The 14,839-nt window shown below is 46.2% G+C and overlaps 1 protein-coding gene across 1 annotated transcript in view; it reads right to left on the bottom strand.

Annotated features, from left to right (window-relative positions):
* Positions 1–14,839, bottom strand: part of Gyc32e (Guanylyl cyclase at 32E) — a 258,216-nt gene that overhangs the window by 4,795 nt on the left and 238,582 nt on the right. The window contains exons 18-22 of the mRNA XM_077671235.1: positions 14,459–14,608; positions 5,748–5,925; positions 5,146–5,286; positions 4,019–4,142; positions 822–1,065 (exon numbers count right to left, since the gene is read on the bottom strand). Of these exons, the coding sequence (XP_077527361.1) occupies positions 822–1,065; positions 4,019–4,142; positions 5,146–5,286; positions 5,748–5,925; positions 14,459–14,608 (837 nt within the window). The remainder of the gene's footprint in view (positions 1–821; positions 1,066–4,018; positions 4,143–5,145; positions 5,287–5,747; positions 5,926–14,458; positions 14,609–14,839) is intronic.

Raw genomic sequence — 14,839 nt, 5'->3', positions numbered from 1 at the left:
TCAGGGGCGTTTGTTCTGCCAAAATATTTGATTTCAGTTTCCAAATACGCCAACGGCAGCTTAAAAAAAACGTCGCGCCCGGGGAGAATCGAACTTCCCACCTCCACAACGTGAAGCCAGATTCTACCTATCGTCTATACCAACAGATGGCGCTTCCTGCAAAATATACCGTTGCATTAGAAAAACACATTAACGAACAGAAAAGCCTGCGATTCAAACTTTTTGAGCTGAGGACAAGTTTTTAAATATCATTTTTTAGTTCGCATACAGACATAAGTATGTTGCCGAGCTACTCTATGTCATGGTTGCCAGCATTATTTTTGGGAGGGACACATACGGCTCGTAGATCTAAAAATTCCGATTTAAAAAGTTCTAGGTCGTTATCTCCAAAACCGTTTCTCGTCAAGGTGCTTTAAGTGATGCCCTTTCATTTGGGATAGAGAATATATACTCGACAAAAATCGGTTGTCTGTCCCTTTAATAACAAAGTACGAACTCGAAAAGAAAGGGGAACGTGGCCTATGCAACGCTTCCCGCTCTTGGGTTACCTTCGCCTATTGGTGTTTTTAACTAGGATAAGCAGACCTCAATCACATATTTTGGCGGTTGCTGCGAGTTGGCGCGTGTGATAGAGCTGCCTCCAATTTGCATCAATCGTCTCTTGGCGCAAGCTCAACGCTGTGATTGCTGTGGCTATGGTCCCAGATGGCTCCTGTTATACGCAAGTTGAGACGCCGCTCAGAAGGAGCCCTCGCTACAACGTATCAAGTAAGGCACTTTGCTGCGTCGCAGTTACAGTGATGGAAGAGGCACCCACGCACCGGAGTGTATGCCTATGCGCAGTTGAAGCCTCTCCCCTCGCCGGTGCCGAATCTCGAAACAGCGAATAGCGGCCAGCAGGTGCAGCGCCATGGAGGCGATCTGCCCGGCGTGTCGGAGACCGTTGCGCAGCGGCAGTCCGCTTACCACCATGTACGCGTCACCGATGGTCTCCACCTTGTACACGTCGTAGGCGCCGATAATCGAGTCGAAGCACGTGTACACGTCGTTTAGAAGCTCCACCACCTGAAGACATCCGGTTGGAAACAAGAAAGATCTACATCAGTGAAAAGTTTTGAGACGTTGCTAGTAAATCGTGGCACCACTTGCTTAGCCTGATGAACACTGCGGAACGATTTGCTATTGGGATATTTCTTACTCAAGCAGCAATTGCTATTTAAGGTTCCATTTTGCCTTTCACGCGGTGAAGCCCAGTTCTTGCGCTCTGATGTCGCAATAAAGGTAAGCATGCGTATTCAATGAAAACCTAATGGTGGATCTAGCAACTTGTTACCTTGCAACGAATTCTATTTGCTTGGCGGATAACTCGATCCTTAGGTTCCTCCACTACCTCTCTTCCCAGGAGCCGCGCGAGGTTTATGCTGTCCAGCTGTCGACCAGAGGACCAAGTCCGGTTCGCGACCAGGAACATGGCAGCCCCAAAAAGCACACGGGTTCCAGAACTTAGGAACCACTGTCAGAGCCATGCTCAATCAAGCTTTCTCACTCCTTCTCTATCTCTGGAGAGGTATCATGTTGAAAGCATTATTTAGATAATCTAATTGTACTCCTATCTAACGTTGACGTACGAAACAGCACTTCTGATAAACTGTCAACCCTGAGGGTTCTACGTCCCATCTGAAATTTCCAAAATCTGTTATGCTGGCAGCGCATTTCAGTGCTTATCTACTCCTGCAGGCGAACTACTTAAAGGAGCACTGACACCAATTTTCGGCGTTAATATTATTGCACAGTTCACTTCCTTCACTCAACAGAATACCCTGGCTGAAATATGAGCGGCCTGCGACGCGAAGAACATAGTTCAATTGCATCGCATTTATCGCGCCGACGGAGCAGCGCGCGGAGCGGCACTCAGCAAATGGACGTCAGCGTGACATCACTCCAGGAGAGGAAAAATGAAGTGACGCGACAGTGCTCGCCAAAAACTCGTGACGTCACTTCACGCGCGCGGCCCCACGAGCGGCGAGCGGGCGCAACACCCTCTCAAGCGGGCGCCGGTGACGTCCGCACAAAGTGATGAGGTCAAACCGGGAGGCTGTCATATGCGCCGTTCGGGATGAAAGCGCGGGAATTTGAAACAAAAGATTTTCAGGCCGTTCAATGTAATTAACTATCGCGCGCTGAAGTATTTGAAGTGCTGTTTCAGGTTCGCCAGACCATTAAGCATCGATAAAAGCAATAAAAGTCTAACATAAAATTTTCCTGTCAGTGCTCCTTTAAGGCTACAAGCAAAAGTTGTAACGAACACTACCGGCGGCATGTACTGTGCCATTTTGACAAGAGCGCTGGTTTCGGCTTGTTGGTAGCTCGGTATACCGACAAACAAGCATGCGAAGAAAGGGCATGCCACAAAGGACACGGTGACGAAATATCCCAGCGATAAAAGAGACCGTGACAAAAGGGCACAGCAACAAAAGAGCATGGGGACAAAGCAGCACGTGACAACCGAGCCCGTCGCAAGAGCAGAGCACTGAAGCGGTTGGGCGGAGTTGCGCAGTTCGGCATGGTAAAGAACAGAAGCGCTAACGTAACAAGGACAAGGAAGTAGACACACTCAAGGTACAAACGTGCAATAGTTCTATGAGCACACAACTTCATATATATACATGAATTACTTGCCCACGTCATAATGTGAAGTTATTCACGTTACATCGCATTCAAAAATTCAAGCTCTTTCTTTAATAAGGGCACATAGGCAGTGCTAACAAAGTGGACTTCCGCATTCGCTTTTAACTGAGCACCTAATAATCTCGCATGAGCTGGTTTTTGCGTTTGGCAATAACTGCGCGCCCTCGTTGAATTGAATTCGGCTACTATGTTGCTTGCAGGAACATGAACGCCCCTGAAAGCGCATTAACAATGGGCTGAACAGCGGGTGCGGGCGGGGGTTAGGGGAGGGGGGTTGCTGGGGTCACACTAGAAGCAACATGGTGGCAAATGTCTGTTCGACAAGTGCACAATTGTTGCCAAACGCAAAAATCAGCTCACGCGAAAAGTATCACAGGCACACTTGATCGCAAATGAGAAATACTGCTGTGTTAGCCCTGCCTGTGCGACCTTACAAAAAAATTAAAGCCGTTCCACTCAACATGAAAGCTGTCGCAAATGCACAGCAGCGATTCGTCATAATGTGCCATGGAGCCGTTATGTGCTCACTGCTGCCACCCATTACGCTCTTCGCCGCCCTCACTTCTCTCCTGATGAATTTAATGAAGGTTTGTCAAGCGCATTTCAAATTTCCCATCTTTGCAGATCTTGCGCGCCCCCTGCCTGAAACAGCGCGAGCCGCACATTTTTTTTTTTTCATGCCGCACGTGACGCCGCCTTACTGCGCAGTTTGGAACGGGCCATTTTTTCTTTTACGGCCACATTTTCCCGCTTACTATCGTAAAAACCAACCCAACGGGCGCTGCTAATTAAATAAACGTGGGGGCTGCCGGTAATTACTTGTATCTTGCCTCAATACCTACCTGCAGTTTTCTATGCGTTAGCAATGGGTAGATGTATGGCAAGCACCTGCGGTTCAGGAGTTTGGAGCGGTTATTGCTATGAAAACTGCTTACTATATAGACTAAATAAGCCGCTTGATTTTCGAAGCTTGTGCGGGACGCGGTTACGGCGGTACCTCGTGAGGCGAGCTACGACGACAAGGCGAACCCGTAAAGTGTTCTGCACTCAAAGAAACAGCGTAATTTTTTACTTGAATGTGACGTAAAAGAATACTCATTATGATGTGGGCCAGTATTCTACGTATAAATATCATTTAGGGTGCTAATAGAACTGTTTGAAGTTAGTGCCTTGGAAATTGTCGGCTTGCTTGCCTCCCTTTGTTAGCCCTTTCATTCTTTGACGCTTTGACAAATCCTAGTGCATATAGCTAGTGTCTGCCTTCGTGGTGCATCGTTTTAGGCTCAGTTGGTTGAAACTACTGGGGCAGCTGAGTGCCTACAACACCTGCCTGTAGCGGTGAGGAGACGGCAGATAGGGCTGTGAAGCCGACGATGTCGCTGAAATAAATGGTAACGCTGTCGAAGCTCTCGGCCTCCACGCGTTCACCACGCTTCAGCTGTTCGGCCACGGACCTGCAGGATAAAAGGAGGTGTGGGACAGAAGCAAACCAAGGAAGAAAATTTAAGGGTGATAAAGGTATTGAATATTACAGCGCAGAAGCGAATACAGAAAGTATTGAAGAAGAAAGAATGATATGGCTAATGTCGTTACGGGGAGAAAAAACAACTGTGACACGCGTTGAAGAAATACGTTCAGTATTTTAGTATCCTTTGTTAACTTGACCCGGTCTACAAACATACGGAAGTTTCAGCAATTCTCTCTGTTTCGATTGTCTGGGTGGTGACAAAATGACAAAAAGTCCAGACAAGAAATCCCAACGAAAATACAGCCCCGTGGTTGACGCAGCTGAAAGGTAAGCCTTGGACCACATATAAAAGTATATTACTTGAGTCTGAGTTCTTGAAATTCGGCTAACATTGACACCTATAGGTGATGTGGCTGACACCTATTCTGACCTTGCGGAGGTGAAGAAGAATGGGTCATAAACAACCTCCCACCACGGCCGAACAGTGACTAAGGCCTTCAGCTGCTGACCGCACAACGCCAGTTCAATCCCGGCCGTAGTGACCATTATTGTGATGGAGTCAAGCACCAAAGCGCCTGCATCAAGATTTCGGCACACGTTAAACATTACCAAGTCTTCAAAATGAACCCGGGACTTTGCATCAGGGAGCGCCTCATAGGCCAGGTGTACATACTACTTCGGGGGGTAAAAACTCTAGAATTGTAATCGTAGTCTATAAATATTCCCTTAATATTGCATTAAAGATTTTACCCTAAGACACAGCTCGCGCGAAGCGAGGTCACATAAATGTCAAGCGGTACTTGCACAGCAACGGTGACATCCGTCAGAAAGGCGGTGCTGCTAAGTATACCAGTATAAGCCAGGGCGATGGTGTAAGTAGCCATCGTGTCTAGCTATAAAGGCGGCAACCAAACAGAGGGCATATTCACTATCAACGCCTACTCTTTCACCATGGCGTTTGCAAGTGCAAGGTCGCTGTTGATGCGCACCTTGGTAGCATTCGGTGAAGCAGGCGTTCGGTCTTCTTCTTCTCCTCGACCAGCTGCGTGGTTCGTTCTTGGACGAGGCTCTCCAGGTTGCATGCGTACTTCTCCATCATGGCGATCATGTTGTCGAAGATGTTGGGCTTCCTGCACGGATGACAATTAGTCAGGCTCAAAGGGGTCAACGTCGCATGCAGCGGGCGAGGCAGTGAGTGCAAAAGGCGCGCTACTTTTGAAGAGTTTTTTGTACCCGATCTGACACAGCGGGTATCTGCGCAAGACGCGCTACTTTGCAAGAGAGAAGTTTATTTCTATTTTTAACCAGCCGACCAAACTACTACAACATACTAACTAGCCACAATCACTGCTGATTATTGGCATGCCTCGACAAAGCCCAGGCCAAAGCTAGATATAGTACGAATTATTCACTGAACGGCCACGGTTTGGCCAGTTAATGAAATACGATGAGCTACTCTCATTGGAGCTGCGTGGCGCATGCGCAAGGAGACTGTGGCTAATGAGTGAGCGGTCACGGTTTAACCGGTTGGCTGCCTTTCAAAATTCGCGGTGCACGCAGAAATCAGTGGGAGTGAGATCACGTTACTTACAGCCCGGCCTGCATTTGTCGCAGTTTTACGTTGACGAAGCGGAAGTCGGGTCGGTTGTCCGGACTCTCGTCCCAGCAGTCCTGCATGCAGTGCAGCACGTACTCGGCGCACGACAGCGTGTCCAAAGGGGGCCGGAATGGAACGCCGGCACCACGCCTGCGAACCCGCTCGATCACCTCTGCGCGAGACCCGAGGCACGACACGAACTGATGTAGCGCACAGATGCGGATACATAGCGTAGCAGTACTGCACTGTACAAGACACGCGCATGGCGTTAGGTTGTGGCAAAGAGTGTATAATGAAGCATAATACTTCCTTCTGAAACTCCCTCAACACGTTAATCAACAGAAAGAAAAAAAGTTTTTTTTGTGTGTCAAAGGCGGTGGTCATAACACCAAAACTAAACTTCCCTGTGAGAGGGAAAGAGGTTCGCAGCCTGCACCACATATGTATCGCAGGGAGAGAAAGGGAAGGGGAGGGGGTAGAAACATGGGTTGAGGTAGTGGTACAAAGGTGGTTGGGGCAGGAAAAGGAAGGGGTAATGGGGAAGAGAAGATAGATCAGCGACCACCGCCCGGGAACGTGAAAACTATCAGCGGGCTTTTTTTGAACATAAAAGGAAAATTTCGTTGTCTGAAACGAAAAATCACAAAACTCTACAAGTATTAAAAGAAAAATAACAAACACTAAACCTTAAGAACACTTCCTTCTAAAAATTGATCTTCACTGTCGGCTTGGATCCTTGGTAGACGTCTTGTTTTGTTTGTTCTTGTTCTTGAACTTTACTTGACTCTTGATTCTTAGGGAAATGGAGGACAACGCTGTGCTACGAGGCTTTCGACGATCACATGAAGCTCTGCGTTAGCGTACCCTGTGCGAGCTTTCTTATGACCGCCGTATAAATGTTGCAAACGCACCGTCCACATATCCCATGCTCCCTATCTCGTCTCCGGTCGCCGCGTAACAATATTCTCGACGCCGTACGCTTATCAGGATGACTTTGATACCACTGGCCCAAAACTTGCACAACCGGGTGACGTACTGCGAAGGCAGGCAAAGCGGAACAACTGCACCGCAACCGAACGCCACGCCTAAACCCAACCACATGCAACACCGTCAACAATGTTTTCTTAGCAGCGGAACGCGTGTTCCAGAAACGTTTCGCGGACAACCCGTTCGGCTATGCTTTCCGGGTGTTTGATCGCCTCTGTGAATTTGCTAAAAGAACTGGTCGCACACGACCAGTTCTTTGAGAACTCTGCATCGACGGCGCCATTTCCTTGTGGGTTTTCAATGGGAAGTTAAACAAGCTTGCTCCCATGAGGCTATGGCGCCGCGAGCTGGCGTAATAACCCGAATATGGTGGGTAGGAAATTGAGCGCAGAGCTTTCGTTTGTGCCCCTTCATCACACAAGAGGGTAGCCGAATATTTTTTTGGTGAAACTCACCATCCCTTTGCGTTAAAAAGAAATGGCTGTTGGCTTCTTTTAAATTCGCACCCTAAGAATAACAGGCATAATTTCTCTATCGCCTATTTCTAATCCTGAACAACAATACTGCCTCTCGTGTATGCCACTTGAAGCCACTGAACAAATGTCAAAGGATTCTGTGTATTTTCATATTTCTCCCTCTAGTGCCCAATTTAAAAAATTCTGCACAAACTTGTAATGACGTGGTAAAAATAGCGGGCTTTATATACTGTTGTTTGCATAAAACATTCCCAATTCTGTGATGTCGCTTTGAGTAGCATAGCTCTGATTCTCTTTTTCTTACAACGAAAGGGAAATCGCAACAACTCTCGCGTAGTTATGATCTGTAGTCGATTCCTTCAATACTCTAAAAAGGCATCCAATTTAAATTTATAACGATGTGTGTGATATTTGTGATATGTGTGTGGTATTGTATTGTACATCAAAGAGGTGTAGGATTAGGCTTTGAGCTAGCGCTCAGTCGTCAGCAAAATGCATCTGCCTAGCGGAAGTATTGTACAGCAAAGCGCCGCCTTCTTTTGCGTGGTGTTATTTGAAAAAAAAGAAGTTTTAATTCTGTCCTTTAAACGCTTGTTTAGTTCGAGACAAACGCCATATTCCTTGACTTTCTAAAAACATTCCATCGGGTTCCTCATCTCCCGCTGTTACTAAACCATGGATAGCTCAATATTCACCCCCTTGTCAAATATAGGCTCGGAGGACAAAGACCTCCGTGATGAGAACAGCGACCGCATTTATCGCAAGCTTTAATGGCGATTAAGGGAAGAAGGATGAAGCAGATCGAGCGATCCTCCGCGCGATGGTCGGCAATGATTACGATGACGTCATCGGTGCATCAGCCATTATGACACTATGACATTATGACATCCTCCCCGGTGACAAATATAACACTTTCTTTCCAATAGACCACAATTTGCGTCTGCCATTAACTTTAACTGTCCTTTATCAACTCTCAGCTGTTGTTCCTCAAAAAATTGGGCTTGGTTCTTTGCTTTTTCTAACATATGTTAATGACTTACTCTCTCATGTCAACTCTAGAGTTTGGCTGTTCGCTGACGATGGCGCTATTTACCGTACCTTTTCTTCTGATAATGATCGCTAATCTCTACAATCTCATCCTGACTTTTTAACTTCGCGGTGCTCAACCTTGCTTATGACACTAAAATCTTCCAACGCTAAGTTAAAATCTTCTCTCATTCCAACGCCTTACTTTCTAATAATTATTCAAAGGAACTTCCGACGTCGTATAAATATCTCAGCGTTGACATTCAGTGTGACCTGTTGTTGCATTACCGCATTAACGTCACTCTCGCGTCAGCAAACTGATACTTCGGGTTCCTTAAAGGTAACTTAAAGCATATCTCGTCACACTTACGCAAAATAGCTTACATCACTCTAGTTCGCCCTAAGATAGAACACGCGTCCGCCATATGGCATCCCCATCAAAACTGTGGTATTATAAATATCGAAGTTGTGCAAAACCGTGTTGTGCGTTTTATTATCTCCGATAACTCAGGTCACACCAGCGTACTTAGTGAGGAATCGTGCCGAACTGCAAGGGCTATCATGTCGTCGCAAAATCCCTCGTTTATAGCTACTTCACAAGCGCTACCATAATGCATCTCTTCACGAAGAATTCTTTAGACCACCCCAAAATGTTTTTCTGCGCTGTGATTGTCATCGTAAAATCGAACACTTCACGCGTCGCCAAGTAAATTATAATAAGTAGCTCACACTACATACAATAACCGAGGGGAATGACTCGCCATCAAAGATCGTAACAGTCACCGATATAATGACAGTTCAGAAGCTACTAAATATGAATGGAAGTGCATAAGCCCGTCTTACCCCTGCGTCTTTTTCTTTATTTTATACTACAAACGGTGACAAAAAAATTGACGTTTGGCTTCAGTGCAATATGCACATTTTTGTGGTTCTTGTTCCTAATTAAGGCTGTGATTGTCTTATCCATTTTGGACGTGTTTTTGTTATGTGCTGAATCATTATAAGTAAAAACGTAAGTGCTCGTTTGTTATGGGTTACCTAGATTACTTTCCTTTTGTGTTTTGTTAAGTCATACTCTCCCTTGTACATTTCTGCTTAATAATACTTATGCGGCAAGAACTTTACTCTTTCCCTAGTAAAATGTTCTGCTTATGCGGAATTAGGGAAATCCGAAATTCATGCGGAGTATTACGCACTCAGGCGTAACTAATTCAGATATTCTTTCCAAAAAAAAAAGAATCAATATTTTAAAAATAGGAAAGTTTGATAGAGTTTCTTCCTTTCTTTCTTACCTAAAGCGCGAAATACGGCACCATGTGGCTTCCATATGTTATCCGTACACTCAGTATATACGAAATTCATAGCGATCATGATTTGGAATGTTTGGCAGTCGTACAGAGATAAAGCCGGCTTCAAACTTTTTAACTTAATACCGTACTCTATATTCATGGGTTTCAGGCACATACCCCTTTTTTATTCCGGCGTAAGAGAACAAAGGTAAAAATTTTTGCATTCACATATTTGCGTGTATGCGAAACGTTTCAGGAATTTTGTATTTAATTTTCGATGTTTATAGTTTTTCCAGTTTGTGAATTCGTACGACTAGTTACTCATTTGTCATATTCTATATGTTTCCGTCCCCTCTATGTTATACCCTCCAGCGAGAGGGCGTTTAGGAGTATTCTGAATAAATCAACAAAAAACAGCTGAGGCAGCTCGCAGTATCTCGGCACGAGCGAAGCATTCGCGAGGCGGCTGGGTCTGTCTGCGTCTTTTTTATCGCAGAGCCTACGGGGTACGATGAACAATGACGGTGATGATACCTATGGCCTGGCGATCGGTACATACCGTCTACAGAAGAATGACAGCTTTTGGCTCATCCCTGCTGGCCAGGTACCATATAAGATACCATATAAGATTGCGGCTGGTTACAGTCTGCATTACACATAAATAAATAACAGAAGAATTTTCCGGAGGCTGAATTAATAATCAAACCTGGGCAATCAGAACACGTTTTTTGGCCCTGAAGATTGCGGAACGACACATCTGCAGCACTGATCTTGATGCCATATACCCCGCTCAGTGCTATTCTAGCTGTACTTTCTGAACCTACAACTTCTGATATTGGAGTGTGAACAAACCTCGAACTTCATTCTTAATTTTACGCCACCTTATGAGCCTGCCGTCTGCCTGACCGGCCCTGACACTTCAACCAAACAAAACCCGGTGACGAGGTCAAGGTCAGCCAGCCGCAGCGAGATAACAAAATTTTCCGTTCCAAGATTAGTGCAACCACAGCCCTCTGGTGCGATGCAAAATGTTACTTGTACGTGTTTGTAGCCATCCCGCCTTTAAACCGGCCTAAATTAAAAGCAAGCCACCCTCATTAACAAACGAATAGGCAGAGTTAGGCTACGAGAACATTTTCAGTAAAAGAAATCACGGGGCTTGGAAAAAAATTCTCGCATTGCTGGGGATTGAACCAAGGTCCACCGCGCAACAACCCAGGATTGTACCCCTGTTGTTGTTGTTACCATTGTTGTCGGTACAAAGGAGTCCTTTTAGGTGACCAAACTAGTGGTTTGTCCTCACGGCCTCTGTAAAATGTTTCACCCCAGCATGCTGGCCTCCTTCGCGCAGTGCGCCCTGTAGACGTATAAGCACGAGGAGCACAAACCTTCGATGGTGCAACCGGCTAGTTTCTCCAAAATAAGGCTCCAAAAAGGCGAACTCGACAAAAAAAAAGGCGAGCGCCAGAACGAGCCACCTTTTCAACTGGAGGCGATGATGTCGTTGTGACGCGCAATTACCGAAACTCAGCCTCACCATCTTTTGGAAGCGATATGGAAGCGCATCATGAGTGTCTTCTCCAACAGAGGCGATTCAGAATACCTAACCCAAAAGCAGTGAAAACAAGTCTGTCAGTGGCCTCAGCTTCAAAGTGTGAAGTAAGTAAGACAGTGAGGCTTAAAGAACTCAGTGTAAGTTGTTAGCTTGGCATAATTCGCTGTAGTGTAGAGTTTACATCTTCATTTTTTAGTTCTGAAAAACAAAAGATACCCGTTTTCTGTTACGTGTGCTGTGTTGAAAAACATAGAATAAAAAAGCTACATTGGCCCGATCACAGTTTACGGCTGGCAGGCTAGATGAACATGGTTTTTAGATGCGACGCATCTCTTTGACTCGCCTTGTCCCTCCATCCATCCGTAGTCCGCACGCCTCTCCCCCATTCTCCTCGCCACGCCAGCTGCGCGGTAACGCCGCTCTCACCACAGCGCTATCTTGCGTTAGCGCTCGCTCCCCTCGCCATGCCAGCTGTGCGTCAACGCGCGTTAGCGCTCGGTTAACACATGCGCATGCGCTGCTCTCTCTCATTCCCCTCACCGTTAACGCGTGGCACATATAAACGCAATAACTGCGCCGTTCCACTCAGTCGCTCAACTGCCGCCGCTCCGATGACATCCGATGACCACCGATGATTTGAATGGAGACTAACAGGTCTGCTATCGCGATGGTCGGCGCAACCGTAACAAGCACCGCCCAGATGCGTCGCATCACCCCATGGTTTTCCCCCGCGGAAAGATGTGGACAATTTTATTGGCATGGCGCAAGGCCAGCTTGGGCTGGCAGGCTTAGGAGATATAGAGAAAAGATTGCGGTACAGATGTAGAAAGAGTTGCGGTCTCTGAGTACATAAATTCCCAGCCCTATGTTGCGCCAAATTAAGTCGCTGGTATTCAGCAAGTCCTGTGCGGCTGAAAAGCACCCATTGCAAGAAGACAATTTATCCTAAGAGAGCTCACTTTGCCGCCAGCAGGGCGAAACGGAAACGGACGAGTGATGCTTCGTACCAGGCTCGATCGATGCTAATAATGCAAGCAAATAGGCAATCTCAGCGCCGCCATCTCACTCTGCCACAGCTCGATTGCTACGCTGTTTGGCTGCTAATGCGCACAATACTGTAGTAGGGCGCAGCGGGAATGGGCTTTTATTGTCTTTTTTTGACTTCGAAGCTAGCTAGCGCAAGGTTCTGACCAAAATTCAATGCGTCTATTGAGTCCCGTTGACAAAGAATCGCACGTGCGCCCTCCGGAGATATCGTAGAATTCTCTTGGTTGAAATCTGATATCGGTATCTGGCAAAAACCGCACTTAAATTGGCGCCTAAGACGTTTCAATCATACCGCGGAGTTTAGCTTTCATGCTAGTTAGTTATTTCACAGCAAGTCGTAAACGTTACGGAATTTTCGTCTCCTGTCAATACCGAGAAAGAATGGACAGAAAATAACTAACTTTTGCTTCATCAAAACTATGCCGAAACAAATTAAATGACAATTCGCCGCTAGCCGGCGCTGTCATTGTGCCGATTTAATTGCTTGTCTTAGTTCACAGTGAAGTTTTGAGCGTTACCCATCTGTATCAACGCATAACCGTCTAGGGAGGGAGTATGGTAAGAGAAAATAGCTGTATATCTTGGTTTATCTAACCTATCTGAGACAAATGACATGTTCACCAACCTCGAAGACGACTCTATCATTACACCGAGTTTCATCTGCTTTTGATAAATACGTGGTTCCCAGTGAAGTTGCAAAGGCTAGGAATTTCCGGTTTGTTTCCCGCATACGTGCCGTCTACAGAGGAAGTGTGGCTAACGAAAACCGCTGTAACTCTTGTTTTGTCGAAACTGTACCGAAACAAATTATGTGAGAATTAGCCGCTTAGATACTCTAACACTTTTAGAACACCACCACTACGAGAATGAAAATGGCAGATATCGCACTCTATATGCAGCGACAGCCTTTTTAAAAAAACCAAAAGAGACCGCATTTATAAATTATTTTTGCCTTCTTAAAAATGCTCCAACCTCTGGGACTCACACATTATAAGCGGCCACTGAAGTCGATGGTTGCACATCAGCAAGATTCGCGAAAATTTCAGGTAATGGCAGGGCAATGTTTTATAAAAAGGATTTCGAAGCCCTTCATGCTCAATATTGCCAGACCGGGAAGAAGTCCGTAATTGCCCCGATGTGAACGATGTCTTGTTGTAACACTTACTGGTACGGTTGTTTGTTTTATTGCCGTCCAGTTTCTGTTTCGCGACACTTGTGTTCAAGCGAAGCATTCTATGTGCACTGATGGCGCCCGTGCGAACCACAAAACGCACTGCAGGATGCCAACTTTGTGTTGCAATGATTGTGATCGTAGAAGCGAGTCAATATAAACAACTCTTGTCGTGGTCGGAATCGGAACTGAGTTCCTCGCGTTATGACGCCGACGTGTATTCAACTGCGCCGTTTCAACACGGTCGAAGCAGTTTGGATTTGGAGAGGGGTGCATGGACGTGCCAAACCAGATCGAGAAACTATATATATATGCACCCCTCCTTCTAACGATGACCATGGTTGAACGCGAAGCTTTCTTACTGCGAAATGAAATGGCAAAGGGTCAATGACCCTGACTTTAAAAGTTTAAGCTGCGTTAGTGTCACAGTAAATGCTCAACGCGTCCGTGGCCAAATCGAGTGCGAGTCAAAGTACAAACTTGTACAAGAGGTGCATGTCTTTTGTTTGCAAAATAACTTCACTGGTTCTTCCTTATTGCGGTCTCCAAAAGGAATATTCAGTAGGTCCTCACTACATTTTTAACTTTGGGAAGTTGGCCCGTACGTTACTGGTCCAGTATCCCCCGCAGCAAAAAAAAACGGCTAATGACATCAATATTTCGGTACTGACCGATGAATGTAGAAGGCGCCCCAGAAAGGCTTCATACGTTGCTGCACTAAATCCACAGAAATGAGTTCCCACGCAGCACTTATTCCTTACTATAGATTTCCTTAAAGCATGCAAAGGCACCTAAATTTCGTAAAGCTTCCATAAGTGAAAGTATCCACCGCAGAATGACTGCATGTTTTAGAAACAGTGCGAAGACCGCGGCGGCTGTCTCCAAAATACAGTTGCGCCGTCAAACTAGACATTGAAGTCCTCAGTCACATTACCCAGCTCGTACTAGCACATATTGCATTTGCACCACAGCAGCCTCCGTCGCTTCCAGACGAGCACAAACAATTTTGCATTGGGAGGGTAAATGGCCCACACCATACCTGCGGCAACAAACGACGGTGCATTAACTGTCGCCGCACGCCACAATTCAAAATACGATTCGTATAGTAGTATAGTCTTGCATTTCGCGATAGAAATGGAGTGAACAGGACGTGCCGTGCGTGGGCGGTGCCTTCTGTCCCCAGGGCCCGTGGCGGCCGATGATCTCGTAGAGCACAATACCGAAAGAGTACACGTCGCCCTTCTGGGTCCCCCTTGCAGGGGGACTTGCCATCCGGAGCAGTTCGGGAGCACGCCACAGGAGACCTGCATGTAACCCACACCAGAGATCACGCCATTGGTTCATCTGATATTGCAGCTACGAAAAAAACAAATTAGGACGACTGAATGCGCTGTCGAATAAGAGTAAAGATAACAGGTTGATGAATACGGCTCATCAATTCGGAACATGCACTCCTTAGAGCAAGGTGTGGTGTACCCGTTGTAATTGCGAAGGTATCGTTTTAAGTAATCCTGCTGACATCAATCTAGCGAGTG

This window comes from Haemaphysalis longicornis, unplaced genomic scaffold (assembly GCF_048455015.1).
Source record: "Haemaphysalis longicornis isolate Haplotype H1 unplaced genomic scaffold, Haemaphysalis longicornis Haplotype H1 scaffold_5, whole genome shotgun sequence".
NCBI lineage: Eukaryota > Metazoa > Arthropoda > Arachnida > Ixodida > Ixodidae > Haemaphysalis > Haemaphysalis longicornis.
The sequence above is the reverse complement of the archived record's forward strand: the minus strand, read 5'-3'. Positions and strand labels throughout refer to the sequence as shown.